The sequence below is a fragment of the Paroedura picta genome, chromosome 6, assembly GCF_049243985.1.
Source record: "Paroedura picta isolate Pp20150507F chromosome 6, Ppicta_v3.0, whole genome shotgun sequence".
In the NCBI taxonomy this organism is placed as follows: domain Eukaryota; kingdom Metazoa; phylum Chordata; class Lepidosauria; order Squamata; family Gekkonidae; genus Paroedura; species Paroedura picta.
Window position 1 is genome coordinate 1,364,911 of NC_135374.1, and position 27,194 is coordinate 1,392,104.

Below are 27,194 nucleotides of genomic sequence, written 5' to 3' on the forward strand. Positions count from 1 at the left end.
AGAAGAGCCCTGCAGGGTCAGGCCAGGGAGGGTCCCTCCAGTCCAGCCTCCCGTCTCACCCAGGGGCCAGCCAGTTCCTCTGCAGGGCCAGCCACAGGGCAGAGAGGCCGAGGCCTTCCCCTGAGAAGACCCTCAGAAGAGCCCTGCTGGGTCAGGCCAAGGAGGGTCCCTCCAGTCCAGCCTCCCGTCTCACCCAGGGGCCAGCCAGTTCCTCTGCAGGGCCGGCCACAGGGCAGAGAGGCCGAGGCCTTCCCCTGAGAAGACCCTCAGAAGAGCCCTGCTGGGTCAGGCCAGGGAGGGTCCCTCCAGTCCAGCCTCCCGTCTCACCCAGGGGCCAGCCAGTTCCTCTGCAGGGCCAGCCACAGGGCAGAGAGGCCGAGGCCTTCCCCTGAGAAGAGCCTCAGAAGAGCCCTGCTGGGTCAGGCCAGGGAGGGTCCCTCCAGTCCAGCCTCCCGTCTCACACAGGGGCCAGCCAGTTCCTCTGCAGGGCCAGCCACAGGGCAGAGAGGCCGAGGCCTTCCCCTGAGAAGACCCTCAGAAGAGCCCTGCTGAGTCAGGCCAGGGAGGGTCCCTCCAGTCCAGCCTCCCGTGTCACCCAGGGGCCAGCCAGTCCCTCTGCAGGGCCAGCCTCAGGACAGGGAGGCCGAGGCCTTCCCCTGAGAAGACCCTCAGAAGAGCCCTGCTGGGTCAGGCCAGGGAGGGTCCCTCCAGTCCAGCCTCCCGTCTCACCCAGGGGCCAGCCAGTTCCTCTGCAGTGCCAGCCACAGGGCAGAGAGGGGTCAGGCCAGGGAGAGTCCCTCCAGTCCAGCCTCCCGTCTCACCCAGGGGCCAGCCAGTTCATCTGCAGGGCAGCCACAGGGCAGAGAGGCCGAGGCCTTCCCCTGAGAAGACCCTCGGAAGAGCCCTGCTGGGTCAGGCCAGGGAGGGTCCCTCCAGTCCAGCCTCCCGTCTCACCCAGGGGCCAGCCAGTTCCTCTGCAGGGCCAGCCACAGGGCAGAGAGGCCGAGGCCTTCCCCTGAGAAGACCCTCAGAAGAGCCCTGCTGGGTCAGGCCAGGGAGGGTCCCTCCAGTCCAGCCTCCCGTCTCACCCAGGGGCCAGCCAGTTCCTCTGCAGGGCCAGCCACAGGGCAGGGAGGCTGAGGCCTTCCCCTGAGAAGACCCTCAGAAGAGCCCTGCTGGGTCAGGCCAGGGAGGGTCCCTCCAGTCCAGCCTCCCGTCTCACCCAGGGGCCAGCCAGTTCCTCTGCAGGGCCAGCCACAGGGCAGAGAGGCTGAGGCCTTCCTAAGGACATCTGGAGAGCCCTGCTGGGTCAGGCCAGGGAGGGTCCTCCAGTCCAGCCTCCCGCCTCACCCAGGGGCCAGCCAGTTCCTCTGGAGGCTAAGGCCTTTCTCTGATGTTGCCTCCTGCCACTGGGATTCCGAGGTTGACTGTCTCTGAACATGGAGGTTCCCCTCTTTCCTTCATGAATCTGTCTAATCCCCCTTGAATCCCCCTATGCCCGTGGCCATCGCTGCCTCCTCTGGCTCCCCATTTTAATCCCTCTCTGCAGACAGAAATCCCTCCTGGTGTTCCTGGATGTTCTCCCAGGAAGGCCGACAGATGGAGCCAAATCAGCGCTGGGCCTGCCGGGCCTCCTGCCTCCTGCCTCCCCCTCCCCCGCGGTTTCTGACCCAAAAGGGCACAGAAGGAAGTTCTCAGGCAGTGAAGGGGGCTGAGTCAGCCCCCAGGGTCTTGCCAATGGGGGGAGGAGGGGGGCTGTCACGGTAGGCTGAATTCCCAACGTTTCTGTGCAAATGTGAGTGGAAGCAGGGGAGGGAGCATAATCCACTGGGCTTTGGCGGCTGCAGTGCTGAGCTCTAGGATTTGGGAGAGCCGGGTTCGAATCTGCAGTCTGCCATGGACGTTTCTGGGGTGACCTCGTGCGACTTGTGCTTGTTCAACCCAACGTTAGTTCGGAGATCAACCGTCTTTTTGGGTATCATTTTTTGAGGGACCAAGCCCCCTTCTCAGATATTCCTGATTCTTGAAAGCTCACCCCCGAAAAAAATTTTTTTTCATAGCAGAGGTGGCCAAAGGGCAACTTTCCAGCTGGCAGGGGCTCATAGTCCATGGACATCTGGAGAGGCTCCATTTGGCCACCCCTACCTTAGGTGTTAGGAGACTCCCACAGACCCACTGAAACTGCCCTACAGGGTTGTTGTGAAGGGAAAACAGGAGAAGATGTTGGATGAGCGAGAGGGTTGTGAGTGTCCTGCGTTGTGCAGCGGGTTGGACTAGATGACCGGGAGGCCCCTTCCAACTCTAGGATTCTACGGAAGGTATAAATGAAGCAAGCAAACCTCCAGCTGGCTCCTTCGTTTTGTAGGCTTCAGAGGTGAGGTGAAAGAGCTCCTATGGTGGGCAGGCTGACCACTTGGAGGGCATCTACCCATTTGTTCCTCTGGCCCATGAGGGCTTAGTTGGTACTATCAGTGGTATCTATGTGCCATTTTGAGAGCTGGAGAAATTCTATGCCAATAAAGGTTTCTTAAATTACTTGAGAGAGAAAAATAGTTTGAGTTTCCAGGTTGCTGTAGGGTCCAATTCCAGAAGAGGTCAAAGGCGGGCCAGATCATAGAATCATAGAGTTGGAAGGGGCCATAGAGGCCATCTAGTCCAACCCCCTGCTCAACGCAGGATCAGCCCTAAGCATCCTAAAGCATCCAAGAAAAGTGTGTATCCAACCTTTGCTTGAAGACTGCCAGTGAGGGGGAGCTCACCACCTCCTTAGGCAGCCTATTCCACTGCTGAACTATTCTGACTGAGAAAAACTTTTTCCTGATATCTAGCCTATATCGTTGTACTTGAAGTTTAAACCCATTACTGCATGTTCTCTCCTCTGCAGCCAGCAGAAACAGCATCCTGCCCTCCTCCAAGTGACAACCTTTCAAATACTTAAAGAGGGCTATCATGTCCCCTCTCAACCTCCTTTTCGCCAGGCTGAACATTCCCAAGTCCCTCAACCTATCTTCATAGGGCTTGGTCCCTTGGCCCCAGATCATCCTCGTCGCTCTCCTCTGTACCCTTTCAATTTTATCTACGTCCTTCTTGAAGTGACTTCCGGGGACGGCCTCGGCCTCTCTGCCAGCTTCTGGTAACTCTGAGGGAACTGGCTGACCACCCTGTGAAACAGGACGCTGGAACCGACGGACCAGTTGTCTGACCCAGCAGGGCTCTTAGCTCTTCCCTGTTGCTGGTCCTGCAGCAGAACAGGCTGAGGCGGGAGGCTGGAGAGGAGGGACCCTCCCTGGCCTGACCCAGCAGGGCTCTTCTTCTGTTCTCATGAGAGCCTCAGCTTCTATAGCCCGTTGTTGGCCCTCTGGAGGAACTGCTTGGAATGCTGGACTAGATGGACCTTCACTGGTCTGATCCATGGGAGACCGGGGTCAGGATGTGGGGGCAGACCCCCCCCCCAGTGTCTCTTGTGGTGGAACCCCAGCAGGGTCCTCGTCAGACACTAGGGGCTTGCTGGCATTTCCCACCCCCTCGTATGCTGTGGCTTGTTTTCCTTTTCTGCCCTGCTGCTGGCATTCCCACCCCCCATGAGTGCAGGCCTCTTCTCTCCTTGCTGTTGGGGTCTTCCTCCCCCTCCCCTGGAGGGGGCTTTGGGACAGGGGGCTCCTGGGGGCAGACAGAGCCCTAGCTTGCCCCCTCCCCTCCCCAGGGGAACCCCCTGGCGGTTAGGTGCCAGCTGGACCTTAATTTTAATCTCCTGTGAGCCTTCAGGAGGGACGCCAGCTCCGGGATGAGAAATACCTGGAGATTTGGGGGGTGGGCTCTGAGAAGGACAGGGGTTTTTGGGTGGGGAAGGGCTTCATTATGAGGCTATGATACCAGGGGGGGGTGGAGTCTAAGGAAGGGGGTGGCGTGGGGAAGGACTTCCTGTCCTGACCCGCTGCCCATCAACCGCATTGGGTGCCACAACTCCTAGTCCTTTGCAAGGCGAACCGGAGGGGTCTCCATGGGGTGGGATCTCAAAGGGCCCGTTTTCTCCAGGGGAGCTGACCTCTGTTGCCAGCGTGGGAGCTCTCCAGCCACCTCCTGGGGGTTGGCAACCCAAAGAAGCCCTAATCCGGGTCAATGGGAGGGCAGTGGCCACTCCAGGGGGTCGCCTGACCCCACCCACCTACCCCCCCTGCCCTGGGGCAGCCGCTTTGGGTTCCTGCCCTGGGGAGAGACGGGGGCTGGGGTGGGAAGGAAGCCCCCGTCCCCAGGACGAGCGCGCGCCGGAGAGCCCCCTAGCCTTTGGGCCCCTTTGGGTTGGGTTGCCAGGCCCGGGGCGGGAGCGTCCGGGAGGCTTGGGGGCGGAGCCGGGGGTGGTGGCCGGAGTCCCCCTTTTCTACGCGGAAGGGCTGCCGGTGGCCCGGAGAGAGCTGCGACCGCGGTTCCCCGCTGGAGGCTGGCGCCTGGCGGGGGGGCTGGGGGGAGGGAGGGCGGCGTCCTTCGGCCCCTCCCCCTGCGCGGTGGTGGCCCTGCGCTCCGGCCCGCCCTCTCCGCCCCCGTCCCCGCCCGGCAAGTTTCCGCCGCGCCGCCGCCAACTTTCTGCCCGCCTGCCTGCTGCCTGGCTGCGTGCTTGGTGCCTGTGGGCCGGGCCGGGCCGGGGCGGCGGCGGGCGCATGAGCCGTGGCGGGGCTTGGCGCGGGCGGCGCTGAGCGGCCGTCGGGGGCATGGCGGCGGGGCCGGGGGGCTTGTGGGGCGCGGGCCCGGCGCCCCCTCCTCCTCCGGCGCCCCCTCCTCCTCCTCCCCCCTCGCCGGCGCCGCCGTGGTACCACAAGGACCTGAGCCGGGCGGCGGCCGAGGAGCTCCTGGCCCGCGCCGGACGCGACGGCAGCTTCCTGGTGCGCGACAGCGAGAGCGTGGCCGGCGCCTTCGCCCTCTGCCTCCTGTGAGTGCCGCGCCACGCCAGGGCAGGGCGGCGGGAGGGCGGCGGGAGGGCAGGGCCAGCGCCGGGCCCCTTTTCCTCCGCCAGCCGCCCCGTCGGGGGGCCACGCTGGGCGGCGGGCCCGGCGGAAGCATCCCCCCGGCCCTGCTCGGCTGTGCCCTGCTGGGGGGCTCCGGGCAGGGGGCCGAAACGTCCCTCCTTCCCCCGCCGCAAAGAAGGGCCCGTCGAGGGGCGCGCGCGGAGACCCCAGCCCTTGTGGCCCTCGAGGCGCGCACCCCGGTCCCGTCTTCCGCGCCGGGGGGGGGGGAGGACTCGCGTCCCAACAGCCCGGCGGGGTAGGCCGGGCGGAGAGGGGGCGCTTAGGCCAAGGCCGGGCGGAGCTCTCCCGCCGCCGTCGGCGTGTTTGGCCAAAAACGAGCCCTTGGGCCCCGCGGGCTTCCCCGTATCGGCTCCTCGCGAGCAGGTGGCGGACGGCGGAGTCGGGGCCCACCTTGACACCAGCCCCCCTCCCCCCCCCGCCTGGCTCCCGGCAGTCCCGGAAGGCGGCCTTGGGACGGACGGGCCGCGCAGGGACAGACAGCCGCCAGCCAGCCAGCCGGGCAAACCTGGCGCGGTCGCAGCGCCCACCGGAAAGCGGCTGCCCAGCAAGCGCGGGAGGGGGGGGGCGGGGGCGGCGGCGAGGCTTCCATCCAGAAACGGCCCTTGGCCAGCCGCGTGCCCCGCAGTTCTCTTTAGGACTTGGGGCGGGGGGGGGGAGAGCTGGTTCTTCGCTGCCCCTTCCCTCCCCCCAGGGGATCCTCAAAGCGGCTTCCCTCCCTGCGAGGGGGGAGGCCGAGAGAGCCCTGCCATTGCTGCTCCGTCAGGGCGCCCAGGGCCACGCTGATGAGGGCGCAGGAGAGGGCGGGGAAGGACTTTTTTGCCCCTGAAATGGCTCCCGCAAGGTCTCCCCCAGCACAGCTACTTATTTAGGGCAGGTCGGGCTCTTCCCGCCCTCGAGGAGTTGGGCTTGGGCTGGGAGGCAGGGAGAGCTTTGGGGCGGGTAACGTCTTGGGGGTCCCCCCCACCCTTTCGATCCAGACTGTGAACCGGGGAGCTCCGTGGCTGTCACTGGGCGGGGGGGGGGGGGATCTCATTAACCCAAGTGGACCGTGTTGCTGGGCTCAGTGAGGGCCACCACTTGCCCCTGGGCCCCTGTCCGTCGTGGCTGCTCAATTTGGGTGGCCTACGGGTAAGCGGGCCCTTTGCGGGAGATGGCCCACCTCTCCTTGACTTTGGGGTGTTCCTCGGAGGGCTGAGGTTCGGCCCTCCAGAAAAGCCATGGCTGGATCTGCACAGCCCCGCCAGCCCCCACCCGGTCTCCCATCTTGCGTTTCTGGGGAAGGTGGTGGAGGGGGCCGCCACAGACCCGCTCCTGGCATTCTTGGAGGACGCTTCGACCCTTGACCCATCCCAGTTGGGCTTCCGTCCTGGCCACGGGGTAGAGACTGTGCCGGTCTCCCTGACGGGACGATATCCAACTCCAGCTGGATGGGGGCAGTTTGGCTGTCTTTGTGCTTTTAGGTCTGTCAGTCACGTTTGACATGGTTTACCATGAGTTGTTTGCCCACCACCTCTTCGGGACAGGGATTAGGGGACAGCCTGACACTGGCTGATCTCCTTCCTCCATCCCCAGATAGGGGGCAGTGGGGGAGAGGTGTCTTGCCCCTTCATTGCTCCCCTGTGGGATGCCTCAGGGGGGCATTCTCTCCCCGTGCTTTTGAACATCTATATGCTCCCTCTGGCACAGCTGGTGCAGAGTTTGGGGCTGGACTGTCACCAATATGTGGGTGACACCCAGCTCTGTCCTCCTGATGGCCGGCTGACCAGACTCCCCCCCCGAAAAACTTGACAGATGTTTGGAAGCAGTGGCTGGATGGCTCAGAAAGAGTTGCCTGAAACTCAGCCCCTCCAAGACGGAGGTCCTGTGGCTGGGTTGTTGTTGTTAGGTGCAAAGTCGAGTCCGACCCATCGCGACCCCATGGACCATGATCCTCCAGGCCCTTCCTGTCCTCTACCATTCCCAGAGTCCATTTAAGTTTGCAACCGACTGCTTCAGTGACTCCATCCAGCCACCTCATTCTCTGTCACCCCCTCTTCTCTTTTGCCCCTCAATCGCTCCTCAATTGTGGCTGGGTAGAAGGGGACAGGACCAGGAAGCGCGTCTCCCATGCCTGGATGGGGTGCAGCTTACAGCTGTATCCTCTGCCAGCTATTTGGGGGTGATCTTCGATGCCTCCCTATCTATGGAGGTGCAGGTCACGAAGGTACTCAAGTGGTGTTTTCCCATCTGCTCCAAGCCAGGCTACAAGGGCCCTACCCGTCACCAAGGACACGTGCCACAGTCATCCATGCAACGGTCACTTCCAGGCTGGACTTCTGTAACTCGCTCTTTGTGAGCCTTCCCTTGTCTCTGACCTGGAAATTGCAGTTGGTGCAAAATTGCAGCTGCGAGGGTCCTCATGGGTACATCCAGCCCATGCTGAGGCTGTTGCGTTGGTACCAATTGGCTTCCGGATCAGGCTCAAGGTTTCGGTTCTTACCTTCGAGGCCACCTGTGGCCTGGGCCCAGCATATCTGAGGACTGTTATCTCCTCATCTCATGCCCCCCCCCGGGCTCTCCACTCTGAGGTTGATCCCAGGGAGATACGCCTGGCCTTGACCAGGGCCTGGGCCTTCTGAGTCCTGGCTGCTCCCGGGAGAGCTGAGGGCCCTGCTGGAGCTGCCACAATTCTGCAGGGCCTGCAAAGGGAGCTCTTCCACCAGGCCTTGGTTGAGGCCGGACTGAGGTTCCCTCCCTGCAGAAGCCCGTTATGCTGGACATCTGGGCAGGGACCACCTCCCCGAGGCAGGGCTGTGTTGCTGCTCCCTGGCAAGGAGGGACGGGGACGGGGACGGGGGGGGGGGGTCATGGAATTGGTCTGTGTTGCTACCATCATTGCTGTATTGCATTGCTGTTGTTTTATGGTTTCATGGATTTTAATTGTAAATCTCCACGAGCCGGCAGGGCCGGGAGTGGCAATTAATAAATGCCAATATAAATAAATAATCTTCCACTATTTAAAGGTTGCGCCAACTGCCTTAATCTAACATAAGCTATGCTTCTGCATCTTGACTCTCCCTAGTCCTTATTGGCAACCAACATTCCCCCCTCACCCGCCCCCCAGGTACCAGTTCTGGAAGGGGGTTTCACTGGATCTGAAGACTCACAAAAAGCTTAATTCAGGGTCTTTGGGGGTCCTGCCAACCCCCTCCACTTGGGAGGCATAAGTAATGCAGTAAATGTTTCTGCTTTGGACTTTTGTATGTTGCTCTTGATGTTGTTACCCCGGAATGTTACAAAGTAAAAATTAAGGAAAACGTTGTTGTTGTTATTAAAGGTGCATTAGACGGAAACTTTGTTCTAGTTGGCCAGCCAGCCGTGTGAGACAGGATGCTGGACTGGATGGGCCCCCCCTGGCCTGGGAGAGTTTCAGAAGACCACGGAAAGCCATGCTCAGTTTGGGTTTGCTTCTCAGAACAGCGCTGGGGAAATGGGGGGGGGGGGAGAGACTTGCTGGGAGAATCCAGAGCTTGTGGCTTGTGTGCTTTGGGGATTCCCGGAGTCTGAATAGGTTCTTGACCGACCCAGCCCTGATTACCATTAGGAAGATTTTTATATTCACAATAACATCACCTTTAGGGGAGGGTCTGTGGCCCACTGGAGGAGCCTCTGCTTTGGCCACAATTCTGAGGAGGCAGGAAAAGGCAAGAATTCTAAGAAAAGTGGAAGGGGCCAGAAAAAGAGAGGGGGACCCCCGAAAGAGGTGGGTAGTCTCCGCCAGGAGAGCCGCGAGGGCCCTCCGTCTGCAAGGCCTGGCCAAGGTGGTGGAGCAGGGGATGCGTTGGAGGCTGTAGGCTCATAGGGTCACAGTAAGTCAGAACAACAGTAGAGTCAATCAGGCACTTTAAGACCGACCAAGATGGATTCAAGGTGGGAGCTTCCGAGTGCAGGCACTGAAGTCTGAGGAAGAGGGCTCCCACTCAAAAAGTTCACGCCTTGAATCAATCTTGGTTGTCTTAAAGGTGCCCGACTGGACTCTGTTTTTGTTGTGCGACTTCACACCCACACAGCGCCCCACTTGAGTAAGTCCGAAGTGAAAGGACAGCCTTGCCGGGCTGTGTGGAGGCTCAGGGGCATTCTCTGCGTGGGTTCTCCCTCAAAAAAGTGTTTGCAGTGCTGGTCTCACCCCCACCCCCCATCAATTTTGCCATTGTTCCAGCTCTGGGTGCAACATATGGCTGATTGACGGCCCTGTGGCTTCTCACCTGTTGCCCGGCAGCACCAGTAACAGCTGGCGCATAGATTGGAGTGGCTTTTCTTTGCTTAGGACACTGCGCATGCCCGGGGTGTGGGTGGCTCCCTCTTCCTAAAGCCAACCAGAAGGCCTGAGAGAGTAGACCGTGGGCACTATAAGGGATGCCTCTAGCCGCCTTATCCCGAACAAGACCCAGGCCCCGATTGCCCACTCAGGCTGGCAGCCACTTGCCAGGGCCTCGGGCAAAGACCTTTCCTGTCACTTATCACCAGAGATGCCGGGGATTGACCCTGGGGCCTTCTGCATGCCAAGCAGAGGCCTCTGCCCCTGAGCCCTGGCCCTTCCCTGTAATGGAAGCGAAAGAGGCATTCATTCTGGAGTGAGCCGAGGTGTTTGCCTTCCGCCAAAGCAGCCTCCAGTAGAACGATTTAACATCCTCCCCTCCCTCTGTTGTGCTTTTGGGGTGTTATTTATTTATTTACTGCCTTTCTTTAAGTACTTAAAAGGCTGCCTTGTAGAGGATGGAGCAGAGTTGTTCTCTCTTGCCCCGGAGGGACAGACCAGAACCAATGGGATGAAATTAATGCAAAAGAAATTCCGTCAAAACATCCGGAAGAAGTTCCTGACAGTGAGAGCGGTTCCTCAGTGGAACAGGCTTCCTCGGGAGGTGGTGGGTTCTCCATCTTTGGAGATCTTTTAAGCAGAGGCTGGAGAGCCATCTGACGGAGAGGCTGATTCTGTGGAGGTTCAAGGGGGTGGCAGGTGACAGTGGATTAGCGAGAGGGATGTGAGTGTTCTGCCTAGTGCAGGGGGTTGGACTAGATGACCAGGAGGTCCCTTCCAACTCTGTGATTCTATGTACCCCACCTTCTCTCCACAAATGGGCCCCGAATCAGCTTCCCGCCAGTTCTGTCCTCTGTTTTACCACCGCAGCCAGGTGTAGGGTAGGCTGAACGAGTGGGAATGACCCAGTGCGCTTCCCTAGTGCAAGCAGGGTTCGAACTCAGCTCTCCCTGATGCTAGTCTGACATTCTTAACCACTGCAACAAACTGTGCGGGGTGGGCAGCCTCCCTCTGGGTGGCCCGTTGCAACCCAGGGACTTGCAGAGCCCGACTCCTTTCTTAAAGAACTCCCGGCCTCATTCCTGCCAATCTGCGAGGCGGAAAAGTCGTGGTGGTGAAGATGGAGGAAGGCTGCCATTTGCGAGTGTTTGGATGTATCCGATGGAGTGGACTGGGCACTTCAGGGCAGGGGGAGAGCTTGGGGTGGGTCTGCACGGAACCAGCTCTGCCGTTTGGAAGGCAAATAGGTGCAGCGGCCGAGAGAGAAACCTTCTGGGAACGGCACCCACTGGCCACCCCTCTCCTGCCTCGGACTCGGTCGGGGCTTTTAGAACCTCCCAGGGAGTCATTGTGAAGTTTTAACGGTGCATTCTTGTGGGCCTTAAATGGTTTTTCAAGCATGCGTGTTTAGGTCCTGCTGGCCGCCTCAGTGGTCCCTGCGAGGGCCCGGAAAGGCCAGTCGGAACTGGAAAAAAAATTAAAAATAAAAATTAGAATATTGTGCTCTCCGTTAAGCAACCCAGAAACTGCAGCTGGTCCACACTGTGTCAGTCTGATTAATGTTGGAAACCCGGCCATCCCTCTCTTATAAGGGCTTGCCACTGACGGTGCTGGTCCTGATCCTTAAAGCCCTTCGGGGCCATGAGCCACAGAGCTAAGAGGCAGGTTCCAGTCCAAAGCAGGATCCTAAAGCAGGGATCCCCAACACTGTCTGGCAAGTGAGTCGATCTCTTTGGCTAGGGGAGATTTGATGGGTTGTGTATTGCTTCAATAGCCACTCCCCCGTCGCTTGAGATTGCATTGGGTGCGATCTAGTTAGCCGCCTTGTAAGGCAGAAAGTCTGAAACATTTTTTTGTAAATAAGAATCTTTATGGTGTGACTGATGGTTACTGGGTGGCAGCTGTTGTGTGGCTGGCTCCACCCCTTTTTGGCAGCCATATTGTCGCTGCATCAACCAGGCGCTTTCAGGATTCTAAAGGTGTCTGTGGGCTCAGAAAGGTGGAGGATCCTGGGCCTAAAGGATCAGTTGTCCCCAAGTGCTGTCTTCTTAGTCAGAGTGGGGTCCTTTGGGGTTTTAGGTACGCAAGAGCCTCAGGAGAGCCCTGCTGGATCAAACCAGTGGTCCATCTAGCCCAGCCTCCCGTCTCACCCAGGGGCCAGCGAGCTCTTCGGGAGGATCAGGCCTCCTCTTGATGTTGCCTTCTGGCTCTGGATTCAGAGGATGAGTGCCTTCAAGAGAAGAAGTGAGCCAGTGTTGTGTAGTGCTTCCACTGTTGGACACGGCCAGGTTCACCTTTCCACTCAGGCCACGGACACTCACCTGGTGGCCTTGGGCTCTCCCTGCTCCCTGCCCTCCCAGCCTGACCCATCCCTCTGCGTAGGTGAGAGGATAATATGGGGGAGTGGAGAAGGACATAAATCATCGTTTGGGGGTGGATAGGCAGGATCTACCTAAGTCTCGAGGCGCAGAGATAGGATATAAGCCCTCTAGTAAAGAAACGTGATGTCTGGTTGTGGAGTGCCTTGACATGCATTCAGGAAATGTGTCTGTGAGGCAGGCCGCCTGGGAGTTATGCAAATGAGGAATTCGGGATGGGGAGGCTGCTGTGCATTTGCATGCTGGGATGTGTGTTGGTAGCGCTGAAATATGCAAGTAACAAAGGCTGGCAACCGGCCACGGCTCTCCCCTCACCTGCTCCTCTGCCCGCCCCTTCCGACCCCTGCCTCGGTGCCTCTGCCTGACTCCAGGCCCAGCAGTGCTGGTGCAGCCGTGGTCAGTGCAGAGCCTCTGCGTGGCGTGCAGAAGGTCCCCGGTTCAATCCCCAGCAGCATCTCCAGTTAGAAGGGCCAGGCAGGAGCGGATGGGAGATACCTCTGAGAGCCTGGACAGCCATAGGGAAGGGCCATGGCTCAATGGCAGAGCCTCCGTTTGGCCTGCAAAAGGTCCCCAGTTCAATCCCAGCAGCATCTCAGTGAAAAGGACCAGGCAGGAGGGGATGGGAAAGACCTTGGCCTGGGACCCTGGAGAGCCATGAAGTGGTGCTGGAGCTCAGTGGCAGAGCCTCTGCTTGGCCTGCAGGAGGTCCCAGATTCAATCCCTGGCATCGCCAGTTAAAGGACCAGGCAGAAGGGGATGGGAAAGGCCTCTGCCTGACGCCCTGGAGAGCAGCTGCCAGCCTGAGTAGACCAGACTGACCTTGAGGGACTGCTGGTCAATTACTGTAAGGGAGTTTCGTGTGCGTTCCTTGCCTGGCCTTGCTGTGCTGTGGTTTTCTGTCCCAGGAATCACATGTTGAAAATGAAGCCAAAGACCCTGCTGGAGGTCTGGGAGAATCGTTGCCCCTCTGCTCACCATGGGGCAGAGTGGAACACCCGTCCTCTGAGCCTGTTGAAAGGAGGTTGGGGGCTCCTGATGGGAGAGGAGGGGCTCTTGTAATCGCTGAGGCTGGAATGGGAGGCTTGGCCCATTTGGGGACCAGCACAGGGGAAGCCGCACTCTGCAAGCGGAAGGTCCCGGGTTCTGTTCTTGGACTCTGACGCCGAAAAGGATCCCGAGTAGCAGGGCTGGGAAAGGACCTCAGAGGCTGCCAACGGCCTGCTTCCGACATCCTGAGCCAAACGGCGTCTTTTTCTCTCCGCTGATCTCTGCTAAAGCCCCATTTGGCTAAGAGCTGCTCTCTGGCGAATCAATGCTTTTTGGCCCTGAATGGGAAGCGCAGAGAGCAGGAGAGTCTACGCTTGGGCCAAACGGTGCACTCCTCTTCCAGTGCAGGCCTCTGAGCATCTGCTTCGATACGTGGGAGGGGAGGGAGGAAGGAAGGAAGGAGGAGAAAGGGAGGAAGGAAGAAGATGCTGTGTCCAGAGTAGAGGGAGGGAGGGAGGAACTTGGAGTAGGATGAGAAGGAAGGAAGGAAGGAAGGAAGGAAGGAAGGAAGGAAGGAAGGAAAATACAGGGAGAAGGAAGGAAGGAAGGAAGGAACGAAGGAAGGAAGGAAGGAAGGAAGGAAGGAAGGAAGGAAGGAAGGAAGGAAAGAAAATACAGGGAGAAGGGAGGGAGGGAGGGAGGGAGGAAGGAAGGAAGGAAGGAAGGAAGGAAGGAAGGAAAATACTGGGAGAAGGAAGGAAGGAAGAAAGGAAAATACAGGGAGAAGGAAGGAAGGAAGGAAGGAAAATACAGGGAGAAGGGAGGGAGGGAGGGAGGAAAGGAAGGAAGGAAGGAAGGAAGGAAGGAAAATACTGGGAGAAGGAAGGAAGGAAGGAAGGAAAATACAGGGAGAAGGAAGGAAGGAAGGAAAATACAGGGAGAAGGGAGGGAGGGAGGGAGGAAAGGAAGGAAGGAAGGAAGGAAGGAAAATACAGGGAGAAGGGAGGGAGGGAGGGAGGGAGGGAGGAAGGAAGGAAGGAAGGAAGGAAAATACAGGGAGAAGGAAGGAAGGGAGGGAGGAAAGGAAGGAAGGAAGGAAGGAACGAACGAAGGAAGGAAGGAAGGAAAAGACTGAAAGAGGGGAAGGAAGGAAGGAAGGAAGGAAGGAAGGAAGGAAAATACAGGGGGGAGGGAGGGAGGGAGGGAGGGAGGGAGGAAGGAAGGAAAGAAGGAAGGAAGGAAGGAAGGAAGGAAAATACAGGGAGAAGGAAGGAAGGAAGGCTGGCTGATCCTGCCTTGAGCAGGGGGTGGGACTAGATTACCTGGGTGGCCCCTTCCCACTCTATGTAGAGAAATGTCATGAGATGTAGATGGGACTGCTCCCTGTGTTTCCTGCCTGGTGCTTAATGTGGGTCTTTGCTGAGCCCCAGAGCCTGTTTGTTCTATTTATTTATTGTATTTATATCCCACCCTCCCCTGAGGCTCAGGGCGGTTTACATAAAAACGCAGAAAACAGTCCATGGAACTCAGCTTGTCACAATAACAATAACAATAACAATAGCATTAACATAATGGACCATAACGTAACTATCATAATGGAAGCTTGGAATATGTTCACAGAGATCCGTTGAGCATGATCAGAGTGCATCTCCCTCATCCTTCCGGAGAGCATGCTAGCCCTGCACATCTTGGCTTAGGGAGCACACAGAGCATCTACCTCCCAAGAAAGGGACTTCAGAAATTAATACCTACTTATGATGCACAAGATCAATGAGTGTGTCTATTTTAAGACTTCTTTCAAGAACCCCCACACCTGTGGAACTCCCTGCTACTAGAATTGGCTTTTGGAGTTCCATGGTAAGCTTTTAGGCCTGTGATTTTCTAGCATTGCTTAGTCTGTAGTTTGACTTTTCACAGGATGTTCAGTAGATCAGGCTGCCCCTCAAACCAGGCGCAGGCCAAGAATCATAGAATCAAAGAATCATAGAGTTGGAAGGGGCCATACAGGCCATCTAGTCCAACCCCCTGCTCAACGCAGGATCAGCCCTAAGCATCCTAAAGCATCCAAGAAAAGTGTGTATCCAACCTTTGCTTGAAGACTGCCAGTGAGGGGAGCTCACCAACTCCTTAGGCAGCCTATTCCACTGCTGAACTACTCTGACTGTGAAAATTTTTTTCCTGATATCTAGCCTATATCGTTGTACTTGAAGTTTAAACCCATTACTGCGTGTCCTTTCCTCTGCAGCCAACAGAAACAGCATCCTGCCCTCCTCCAAGTGACAACCTTTCAAATACTTAAAGAGGGCTATCATGTCCCCTCTCAACCTCCTTTTCTCCAGGCTGAACATTCCCAAGTCCCTCAACCTATCTTCATAGGGCTTGGTCCCTTGGCCCCAGATCATCCTCGTCGCTCTCCTCTGTACCCTTTCAATTTTATCTACGTCCTTCTTGAAGTGAGGCCTCCAGAACTGCACACAGTACTCCAGGTGTGGTCTGACCAGGGCCGTATACAATGGGACTATGACATCTTGTGATTTTGATGTGATGCCCCTGTTGATACAGCCCAAAATGGCATTTGCCTTTTTTACCGCTGCATCACACTGCCTGCTCAGGTCAGAAGGAGGTCAGAAGAACTGCTCAGGTCAGAAGAACTGGTCAGAAGGAGCATTTGTCCCCAGGGACGAGACGTCCCACGTCTGAAGGTCCGTTCCTTGGGGCCCTGGGCTGGGGACGCCCTTGCAGCGTGGGGGTGGGGGGTTCAGCTGAAGTTGACGGTTCACATTCAAACAAAAGGACTCTAGTTGCTTGTGTGCGAAATGTGAAGGGCAGTGAGGATGTTGCGTAATTTGGAATGTTTTGAAAGCTGTTCAGGAGTGGTGGAGAGCCGGGCAGGGTGCAGAGAGGCTCAGAGAGGCTCAGGGACGGTGAAATATGGTCAGATTCTGTGCTTGGGTCTAGGAAGCAAGGTAGTGGGGGGTCCGTGGCTCAGTGGCAGAGCCTCTGCTCGGCATGCCAAAGGTCTCGGGTTCAATCCCTGGCTTCTCCAGCTAAAAGGACTAGGTGGGGGGGGGATGGGAAAGACTTCTGACTAAGGCCCTCAAGGAGCCATGGGAAGGGGTTGCAGCTCAATGGCAGAGCCTCTGCTTGGCATACAGAAGGTCCCAAGTTCAATCTCTGGCAGCATCTCCAGTTAGAAGGGCCAGGCAGGAGGGGAGGGGAGGGACCTCAGCCTGAGACCCTCAAAGAGCCACAGGGAAGGGCCTTGGCTCAGTGGCAGAGCCTCTGCTTGGCATACAGAAGGTTGCTGGTTCAATCCCCGGCAGCATCTCCAGTGGAAAGGACCAGACAGGGGGGGATGGGAAAGACCTCCCTGCCTGAGAACCGGGAAGCAGCTGCCGATCAGAGTCCACAATATGAGCCTAATGGACCAAGGGTCTGCTTCAGCCTAAGGCAGTTTCGTGTGTGTTCCTGCGTGGACTGCCACTCTCTAGGGAGAAGCCTGGGCCTGCGGCTCTTGGGTGGGCACCCTCTCTGTGGGAAAGGAGAGATCAGCCCAGTGGTGTGTCCCACGCTAGTCCTGAGGCCTTGGCCAGATGCCCGCTGGTGCCAGCTGCTCCTCTTGGGCTGGCAGGCAAAACTGGGCTGGGGATGTGGGGCTGCCCCCACAGTGGTTCCTAGCGTAGGCAGGGTCCGTAGTGCACCTTCAGTGCCGTCCAGTCCCTTCTGACTTCTGTCGACTCTCTCAGACGCCCTGTCGTTCACAGTCTTGCTCAGGACTTGGGGTGAGTTGATTCCTTTTGGGTGGGGTCTTCCTCTTTTCCGAGCGCTGCAGGGATTCTCTGTTTTCTTAGTGCCCCTGGTGGTTTTTGAGCAAGTCTCTCCTCGGCTGGGCTGTGCGAATTGCAAGCCAGGCCCTTTAGAACTCTTTCCTGGACTGGTTGCTTGGCTTGTCCCATAACGGGGTCAAAGTCTGAGCTGAATATAAAATAGCCCCCCCCCCCCGTGGCTGTGGCAGGGGAGCCTCCTTCTGTGACCCTCCCTGGGGCAGGGTAGGCCCCTTCCAGAAGGGAAGGGGCCTTTCAGCTGGGTAGGGCAGACCTCTCTGCTTTCATCTAAAAGATATACTTTTAAAAAAACACCCAAATGGGAGGGCAAGAAGCAAAGAACAAAACCCTCTGAAAGCCAAAACCCTCTGTTCATTACACACACACACACACACACACACACACACACACACACACACACACAAAGAGAGAGAACTCCGTGGCCCAGGGTAGTCTGATCTCGAAAGCCAGGCAAGGTCGGCCTATGCTTGCCCTTGAACGGAAGGCCACTGCGGAAATCCAGGGTTGCTAGGCAGAGGCAGGCCGTGGCCAGCCACCCCTTCCCTTGGAAACCCTGCGGGGGTTTCCGTAAGTTGGCTGAGACCCCCTGGCCCTTAGCCTCACAAGGTTTTAACCACCTGATTTGTAGCTGAATGCAAGAAGCAGGATGTCCCCAGCATTGGCCTGGCGGAACTGAGCGGGATTGGGGCCCTGCGGGACTTGCAGCAGTTCCGCAGGACCTGCAAGAGAGCTGTTCCGCTAGGCCTACGGTCGAGGCCCGTGGAAAAGCCTCAGTTAGTGGCTTCCGCACACAGGCTACATCGGCCCGCCTCCTAGTTGTGATACGATAGCGCTTTGCTGCCCCGCCTCTCGGAAAGAAGGTTTTAATGTAAACTGGGGCAGGGTGGCATATAGACAATAATAATCATGATGTTTGGTAGACACTTTGTGCTGCTGGCAAAGCAGTGATTAAAGGGCAGGGCTCGGAGGGGTATGATCCACGCGACGGTCACCTCCAGGCTGGACTTCTGCAACTCGCTCCACGCAGGCCTGCCCTTAGCCTTGACCCGGAAACGACAGCTGGTCCAAAACGCAGCGGCCAGGATCCTCACAGCAACACCGTGGAGGTCCCATATCCGGCCCATTCTCCACCAACTGCAGTGGCTGCCAGTTGAATTCTGGATAAGAATTACCTTCAAGGCCATACACCAGGGGTAGTCAAACTGCGGCCCTCCAGATGTCCATGGACTACAATTCCCAGAAGCCCCTGCCAGCGAATGCTGGCAGGGGCTTCTGGGAATTGTAGTCCATGGACATCTGGAGGGCCGCAGTTTGACTACCCCTGCCATACACGGTCAGGGCCCAGTGGACCTGAGGGGTCGCCTCCCTGCCTATGCCCCCAAAAGAGCTCTGCGCTCCACCGCCACCAACCGGCTAATGGCCCGTGCCCCTAAAGAAGTCCGCCTGGCCTCGACTAGGGCCAGAGCATTCTCTGTTCTGACTCCCACCTGGTGGAACGAGCTCCCGGAGGAGATCAGGGCCCTGACGGAGCTAAAACAGTTCTGCAGGGCCTGCAAAAGGGAGCTCTTCCGCCAGGCTTTTGGTTGAGACCAGGCCTAACCAACAGCGACTAAAAGGGCCCCTGCTCCCCCCTCTCTCCCAGAACTCCACCAGAGTGACCTGTTTGCACTGTTGCATTGTTGCATTGTTTACACTGTTACAATGATCAGTTATTAGTATTAATGTTTGGTGCGAGCTTAAATGGACTCCGGGGAATGGGAGAGGACAGGAAGGCCTGGAGGATCATTGTCCATGGGGTCACGATGGGTCGGACGCGACTTCGCAACTAACAACAACAACAAGTATTAATGTTACGGTTATTTATATGTAATGGATTGTTTCATGTGTTGTTTATACATTTTGTGTAAACTGCCCTGAGCCTCCGGGGAGGGCGGTATATAAATATAATAAATAGATAAAATAAAAATAAATATTTCCCTCCGTTCCGTCAGCACGTGTGGGATGGAGGGGACATTTAATTCGTTAGGGACCGCAACTTGCAGGCGCAGGGGAGGAGCGTTCCGTGGGATTCCCGCCGTGCCCTTGTGGGAGCTGCTGCCTCCAGTCCTCCTCTTCGGTCTGCTGTCGCTTTGCTCTGAGAGCGTCTTCATGCCTTTGGAATGCAGCTTCTGTGGCTTCCAGGGGAAAGGGCAGTAAATCATCTGGCCAGCAATTAAGCAGGGTAATTGGGCCAAGACCCCTCTGGACCTCCGGGCCAGACTCCTTTTCTGCCCCTCCCAGGCCTTGGATATTCCCCACTCCACCCCCGGACATCTGCAGGTCTCTGGCCAGAGACAGAGAATCTTGGATTGGGCGTTCCAGCGGGTAAAGTGCATACAGTAGGGGTGCCCAACCTTATGGGGCCTGCGGGCATCTCTGCAATCCTGCCAAAACATGGTGGGCACAGCTACCGAACGGCTGCCATCAAACGGCTGCTGCAGGAGGTGGAGCCAGCCCCAAAATGGTAGCCACCGCTGGGCTTCACAAAGAGCTTTCATCTGCAGTAGCTGCCTTTGCCGAACCAGCGCTTTAAAAATCTGCCCTGCCAATCAGAGGCCTTCCTGGGCAAAAGCCCCCACCTGGTGCCACCCACTTCCTAAAGCACTCCGCTGCGGCCCACCAGAAAAGGGGCTGCCGGCCCCAGGGTGGCCTCGGGCCCCGTGTTGGGGACTCTTGGTGTGTGTGTGTGAGTGTGTTGTTGCCGTGGTCCAGATTTCCTGCTGTAGGATGTCTCCCGCAGAAGGAGAAGCCAGGTGCATGTGGGACTGGTTCTTGTTTTGGGCATTGTGGATTGCCGGCTTCTGAGACACAGGGGGCTCTTTCTCAGGTGAGGTGAGGAAAAAGGAAGGAAAGAAAGTTGTTTGTGTGCTGTAAAACCCCTTCCCCATGTGGACAAAAGTCCTGGACTCCGTGTGCTGTCCGGGGTGGCCAAACCGTCGTCGCCTTCTCCTTCTCTCCTCCTCCTCCTTCTGGGAAGGCCTCGGCCTCTGGCTGTCCCTGCAGAGGAACTGGTTGGTCCCTGGGTGAGACGGGAGGCTGGACTAGTTTGACCTGCACTGGTGGCTCTTTTTAGGTTCTTATTCTTGGTTTTTGCTAAGGCAATAAAGCAAAAAGCATTTTAAGACTGGAGTTGAAGGATGTGAGGTGGCCCCAATCCTGCTGAATGCCTCTATGTTCCAGACCTGCTGGTCACACAACCTCTCTCTGCCTTTAGTCTCCCCACCCTGGCCGGTGTTTTCGTGGGGACCAAGGGAAACGGTCTCTGAGAACTTTTCATTTCCCGGGATTAAGAGATGCAGCTTTGTTGCTAGAAAGCTGGCAATTTAGGGCTTTTTTAGGCATCTGCTTCGCCGCCTTCCTTTGGAGCCCGTGTGCTCCCCGAATTGCGTGCAGGGGTTGTCTCGTGGGGTGGGCCTGTTTGTTGTGCTGTGTTGCTTTGAGCTCTGCAGTAGCCCCACCAACTGTATCTGGTGCCAACCATGAACGAAATAGTAAAACAACTTGGAAGAGAGGACGCTTGGTAGAATTTTGGGATGTGCATTTTGCAGAAAAGCTAGTATTATTATTATTTATTATTATTATTATATTTATATTTATACCCCGCCTCCCCCCGAAGGCTCAAGGCGGCTTACATAACCCCGTCCCCTAAAACCATAAAATGACAATAAAAACCAATAATTTACAGTAATTGTAACAGCGATGGCGTAATCTACTCATTTGCTCTCCGCATCCTCATCTACGGCGGGGGGTGACGCTCTCTACCGCCAGTTTGTGAGGGGGGGGGGCTGATCTTCTTTCCGCCCGGCCTCAGTTATAAGCCTGGCGGAAGAGCTCCGTCTTACAGGCCCTGCGGAATGCTGGTAATTCCCGCAGGGCCCTCAGCTCCTTATACTGTAGACTGGAGTGTCTGTCAGTCATTGCAGGGTGGGCGTAGCTCGCCTCCGAACTCCTGGGGGCTGGGGGGCTGGTTAGAATGTCTGCCACACCCTCCCCTTTGTTAAAAACAGTGGGTGCTTGCAGGCCTTAAGACCAGCCCAAAGCAGTTTTGGTTGAAGACACCCATTTAGTGGTAACCAAGAAATAGGGCTTCATTTCGGAGTTTATTTGTGGGCACAGCTTTGCGTGGTCTGTCTTTCCAGTATGCAGGAGCAGGAAATGGCAAGCTCTCTCTGCTCAACTCTGCCCCTGACCTGGATGGCCCAGGCTAGGCTGACCTCCTCAAATCTCAGGGACTCCGCAGGGGCAGGCTTGGGTGGGAGACCAGCCAAGGTCCACAGTTGTTACGCAGAAGCAGGAAAAGGCAAGAAGAAGAGTTGGTTTTTATCCTCCACTTTTCACTACCTGAAGAAGCCTCAAAGAGGCCCCCCTTCCTCTCTCCACAGCAGACATTCTGTGAGGTAGGTGGGGCTGAGAAAGCTCTGGTAGAACAGCTGATAACAGGACTGTGACTAATCCAAGGTCACCCAGCTGGTTGCATGTGGAGGAGTGAGGAATCAGACCCGGCTCTCCTGATTAGGAGCTGCCACTCTTAACCTCAACACCAAACTGGCGAAGGCCAACAAGCCATCAACTCTAGCCCTAACCAGATAACCCAAGGTGGCCAGTTCTTGGGTCCGGTTAGTATTTGGATGAGAGACCCCCAAGGGTTGCTAGGTAGAGGCAGGCCAGGGCAAACCAGCTCTGAACGGCTTTTGCCCTGTCCTGGATAGCCCAAGTCAGCCCAGTTGCATCGGACCTCTGAAGCTAAGCAGAACCGGCCCTGATGAAAACCCGCAAAGAAGCCCAGAGTGGCTACCCAGAGCCAGGCAGTGGCCGACCCCCTCTGCTGAAAACCCTCTCAAGGATTGCCCTAAATTGGCCCTTTCCAACTTGTAATGATCTTATAACCGTTCTCCTGTTGATTCTGGTAAATCAGGGGTGTGTGGTCATAATGGGGGTGGTTACCATTTTAAAAATAGTTTTCTATAAAATTAACTTAGTAGGAAGAACAGGTTGCGACCGCAATGGCACAAGCCCCCCCCCCCCAAACATGACACGTTGTTTTTGTCGGAGGAAAGATAGGAGAAGGAGTGTGATTTTCAGAATTGGGAAATGACGTCCCCTTGACCGTTAACAGGGACCGAGGACTGCATTTCGAGTATGAAGGAGCATCTCATCCATAGCACCTTCCGATGACGGTGATCCCTACGGTTAGCTTTTTGTATCGGGAATGATCAAACGGTCCATTCAGAGCCACGGCAGGATCACCCAGAGTTGCAACAGGGAGCCTCCGTGGCGGGGGGGGGGGGAGCTTGATTCTCCCTTCCCTCTTCTCCTTGCTGCACAGAAACTTCTCTCTTGCGGACCACAGTTTGGGAACGACTGACTCACTGGGACTCAGGTCTGAGTCAACGCGCATGGGACGCTGTGCGTGGAATGCTGTTACTCAGAGGCACAGCGATCCCGGTTGGTTTTCAGGCCTGGGCCAGGAAGTGCAGCCTGAAGGCAGCAAATGTGACTGTGCTGGGTTGTTCATTCGGCAGGGTGTGTGTGTGTGTTTATGTGGGGGGGACATAGCTGTGGTTTTGTTGCTTTTTTCTAGGATTGCTATTGCTAGGAAAGCTAACTGGACTTGTGGGGGCAGCAGAGGGGGTCTGTGTGGGGAAGGGGTTCTGGCGTCGCAGAAGGAATCCGGTTGTCCTTTCAGCTGTTTGAAAGAAAAACAGTTTTTGGAAACACATGCCCCAAACTCCATGGCAGGGATAGTCAAACCGCGGCCCTCCAGATGTCCATGGATTACAATTCCCATGAGCCCCTGCCAGCAAATGCTGGCAGGGGCTCATGGGAATTGTAGTCCATGGACATCTGGAGGGCCGCGGTTTGACTACCCCTGCTCCACGGGTTGCTTCTTGGTTTCTCCGCTCGGAGCGTGGCCTCTTCCTTGTCCTCTTCCTCATCAGCCTCTGGGTGCTGCAGGGATGTCGCCTCCCTCTTGTTTTGCCAACACGGAGGAGTTCCACCCTCTGCCCCGTGTGTCATGGAAAACGTGCACCGGAGAAGCTTGGGCGCCTTTGTCCGGCAAGGAGAACAGGCTGTTTGTGAGCCGCAGGAATCCTGCCCACGCCTCCCACGGAGTGGACCGTAGCCACCTCTTTGGCAGCTCCTCAGAGCCTTCTGGGGTGGGGGGTGGGGGCCTTGCGCCTCTCCCAGCCCCCTCCCTCTGGGTCAAGCCAGTCTGATTTGGCTGGAACCTTCCTTGCCCAGTTTTTTTCCTTCCCCCAAATAATAATATTTGTTCAGAGGTGGTTGCAGCAGTATGAAACACAGTGGCAGCCGTCAAAGCCAAAATGGTGATCTGAACAGAGCATTTCAAGAAAAAGGGCAGCCAAGAAACACCAGTTTTAGAATCGCAGCATCGTAGCATTGGAAGGGACCTCCAGGGTCATCCAGACCAACCCCCCTGCAGAATGCAGGAAATTCACAACTACCAGCTCCTCACAGTGACCCCAGTTCTATGGCCAGATGGTGTCTCCCTCCAAAAAACCCAGAATCCCTAGCCAGCCTGGCCTTTAAAATCATAGTGGGGAGGGAATCATCTTCCATCTTCCACATAATATATTTCTAGTAAGGCCTTGGAGGAGGAGCTGGTCTCAGGGCTTAAGTGCCACTCTGCTCTTAACACCCACCCAGGGCGGTTGTCCCACCCCTGAGTGCCTCCTCCTCCAACCGGCTTGCCTGTCTGTCCAGCGGCCAGCCAATCACCTTCCGTCCCCCACCCCTGACCACCCCCTCCTCCTTCCACTTCCCTCCGAGGCTTGGAGGCTGCAGATCCCTGCCATGTGAGAGCTGCCCCTGCCGGTGAGTTCCCTGCCTGGGGGTCTCCAGCCTGCACCCTTTCCGGGTCTGAGGGGTCCACAGAGTTCTTCCACCACCACCCCGGTCTTAGCGCCCGTTGTATTCCTGACTGCAACAGGTTTGGCCTTGCATTGCAATATCTCTGTTGTTTTTCAGCCAGTTTCAAAACTTTTAAGAACCAACAGTTCTGTCTCGTTGGAATCTTTAATTCGACGCAAATAATTTGATAAAAAACACCCCAAATTTTTAAAAACAAAAATTAAAAAAATATGAAGTTTTGGTGTTTGATGTTTTCACGTACATCTTGTGCGGCAATCCCATTTGCGTCACTTTCTGGACCAGCACCTCTTTGTACCACCCCCTGAGGCACTTGGAAATCAGGCTCCAAGCACTGCACTCCTGGAGTACATCCTGTGTCACCTGGGGTCTGCCGCATAAACCAGATCCAGAAGGCCAGCCCTTGTAGATCTCGTGGCGCTTGGGCTGCCTGGAATCTCTAGAGCAGAGGTGGCCACACTGTGGCTCACCAGATATCCATGGACTACAATTACCATGAGCCCCTGCCATGCTGGCAGGGGCTCATGGTAACTGTAGTCCACGGATATCTGGAGAGCCACCGTTTGGTCATCCCTGTGCTAAAGGATTATCTCTTGCAGGTCTAAGGGAGAATGTTTACCCTTGAACCAGCCAAATTGAATCAGTTATCCAGACTTAACCCATGGAGGAATTCCGTGGCATTTTAAGGTTTCCTGGTAGAAGCGTTCCGGAGTCAAAGCTCCCTTTACCGGACAGTAGAAATTGAGACCTTTCATTCCGGAAAGCTTCTACTCTCAGACTCGTCCGTCTTTAAGGTGCTCCTGGGTTCAAATCGTGCTGTTCTTTGGCAGATCAGCATGGCTTCCCTCTGAAACCTGGAGGTGACTCTTACGATACCTACCGGAAAGATTCTGTGGCGAGGAGGAGGAGGAGGAGGAGGCTGGCTTGTCTGCATTTAATTAAGATGCAGGGGGAAAGACGTGTGCGCTGGCGGAAGGGATCTGAAGCCGGCGGAACGCCAGATCCCTCCAGGGAAATGAGAAGGAGCCTGCCGCTTGGATGGGATGTTTTTGTGTTCTTAGTTCCAGGAGCAAATCGGCACTTAAGGCCAGCGGAGACATGCCCGTCCTTGTTCCAAAGGCTCTTCTCTGCCAGGAGTTTTTGAGTGTCTGCAGCAGCCGGAATGTTATTTCAGGGCCTTAAGTTTGGGGCTGGGCGTTGCGGCCTTGTCCTGTTCGTTCTCACGGGCAGAGTGGATTTGCCTGTATTAGGGGAAATACGGTGGGTGTAGTGGTGGGACATCCACCAATGGAGACCCCCCCCCTAAACTCCAAGAGAGCCATAGGAAATTCAGTTTTAATTGAAAGGTTGTTTGATTTTGTAGTGTTGTTAAACCCCCCCCCCCGCCCGACCTGATAGGATGTGGTGGTATAGAAATAAAATATTTATTAAAAGGGGCACAGTCAAGTTATAGTTGCCAACCTCCAGGTGGCAGCTGGAGATCTTCCATTGCTGCATCTGATCAGTTCCCCTGGAGAAAATGGCCATTTTGGAACGTGGGACTCTGTCATATTATACTCCACAGAAGTCCCTGCATCTCCCCCCCCTTCATGCTCCACCCATCAAGTCTCCAGGTATTTCCCAACCCTCATCCAAGTAGACTCAACAAAATCAGAGCCCAGTCAGGCACCTTTAAGACCAACAAAGATTTATTCAGGGTGTGAGCTTTCGAGTGCAAGCACTCTTCATCAGACTAAGAACTCCTTACATGACCGTGGGAATATATAGCAAAAATTAGTTCTGTGACATTAGTAAACTGTGTCACACATCCAAATACAGCCAATGATAATTCTTTGCCAAAACAGCCAATCAATCCCCTTGACATTCAGTTGTTATTCACACAAACATGGGAAAAATAAAACTGTCTGTGGAAGTGAGCAAAGACTGTCACACCACCATATGCTGCTAGCCCCATCTGTTCCCAGACCAGTGTGAAACATTCTTACAAGGTAATTGCCGATAACTATCTTATCCCAAGGCCAGGGAGTAAACTCAGCATTCCATAACATTACCATTACTTTAAAGGTAAAGGTAAAGGTATCCCCTGTGCAAGCACCGAGTCATGTCTGACCCTTGGGGTGACGCCCTCCAGCGTTTTCTTGGCAGACTCAATACGGGGTGGTTTGCCAGTCCCTTCCCCAGTCATTACCGTTTACCCCCCAGCAAGCTGGGTACTCATTTTACCTACCTCGGAAGGATGGAAGGCTGAGTCGACCTTGAGCCGGCTGCTGGGCTTGAACTCCCAGCTTCATGGGCAGACAGCTTCAGACTGCATGTCTGCTGCCTTACCACTCTGCGCCACAAGAGGCTCTATACCGTTACTTTACAGTCACATTATCACAAATAAAATAAATTGTGAGGAATATGGATACATGAACAAGATAAGCATGCACAGTGAGATAAAAAACCTTTGTCCTTGTTGAGTCCAGGGTATGCCAAAGTATTGAGTGTTGTAACAACTGGCATTTCTGCAATCTCCCTTTGTAGCCTGTTCTTGAAGTTCCGTTGTAATACCACAGCTACTTTCAGGTCCCTTATTGAATGTCCTGGAAGGCTCAAGTGTTCCCCTGCAGGTTTTTCAGTCTTGTGGCTTTTGGTGTCAGACTTGTGCCCATGAATTCTTTGGCGGAGGCTTTGTGCTACTTCAGGCCAACACGGCTACCCATTTGAATCTACCATGTAGACCAGGGGTAGTCAAACTGCGGCCCTCCAGATGTCCATGGACTACAATTCCCAGGAGCCCCTGCCAGCGAACGCTGGCAGGGGCTCCTGGGAATTGTAGTCCATGGACATCTGGAGGGCCGCAGTTTGACTACCCCTGATGTAGACCCTCTGAGGAGTGGCCAGCCAAGGGTCAGGGGGAGTTGAGCAGGAAACGGCTCCCTCGCCTGCTGAGGGGGGAGGGGAAACCACACTGGTCACTACGCCCCCCCCCCCAGATGCTTCTTCACCCCTCCCCACTTCGCCATGGATGAAAGTGCACGCACCGCTGCCCCCTGCCCACCCACGCATTGTTCCTGCAAGAGCTCAGCTGACCAGGGGCCGACGCGCAAAGACATGTGCTGCCTGCTGTGGGTTCCCCGGGAACTAAAGATAGCGGGCGGTTGGCATCCCCCTGCCTGGGTGCCCCGGGCTGTGTCACGGGGGGGGGGGGCAGGCTGACTTTGCAAAGAGAGAAAATGCGCCCCTGTGTGTGTGTGTGTGTACGCATGGGCACTCCCGCCTCCGGGGCAGATGGGAAAACAGACCAGCCCTCTGAACTATAAATAACTCCGGCCAAGAGGAAGAAAGATGAACTGGAGAGGCGCCCAGGAGAGGTGCGGAGGGGCCTTAACCCTTTGCGGGCGGGCAGGGACCCAGGAGCAGAGTGCTGCCCGAGGAGGAGGAGGAGGAGGAGGAGGAGAAGGAGAAGGAGAAGGAGAAGGAAGAGGAGAAGGAGAAGGAGGAGGAGAAGGAGAAGGAGAAGGAGAAGGAGAAGGAGAAGGGGGAGAAGGAGAAGGAGAAGGAGAAGGAGAAGGAGAAGGAGAAGGAGAAGGAGAGTTGGTCCTTATATGTCGCTTTTCTCTACCCGAAGGAGAGAGGGTTTTTCTCAACCCTCACAGGGTTGTTGTGGGGACAGGACTGGAAAGGAAGCCGCTTTGTAAGCGACTCCTTTGGGTAGTGAAATGCCAGAAACCATCTCTTCTTCCTTCTCCCC

General features: G+C 56.2%; 1 protein-coding gene across 2 annotated transcripts in view; it reads left to right on the forward strand.

Annotated features, from left to right (window-relative positions):
- The first annotated feature begins 4,569 nt into the window (after nucleotides 1-4,569).
- INPPL1 (inositol polyphosphate phosphatase like 1) overlaps nucleotides 4,570-27,194 on the forward strand; it is a 72,846-nt gene continuing 50,221 nt past the window's right edge. Inside the window, exon 1 of one of the 2 annotated variants that reach the window (XM_077341137.1) lies at nucleotides 4,570-4,924. In XM_077341137.1, coding sequence (XP_077197252.1) covers nucleotides 4,707-4,924 — 218 coding nt within the window. In that variant the 5' untranslated portion in view covers nucleotides 4,570-4,706. The remainder of the gene's footprint in view (nucleotides 4,925-27,194) is intronic. The other variant, XM_077341136.1, reaches the window with a different exon arrangement.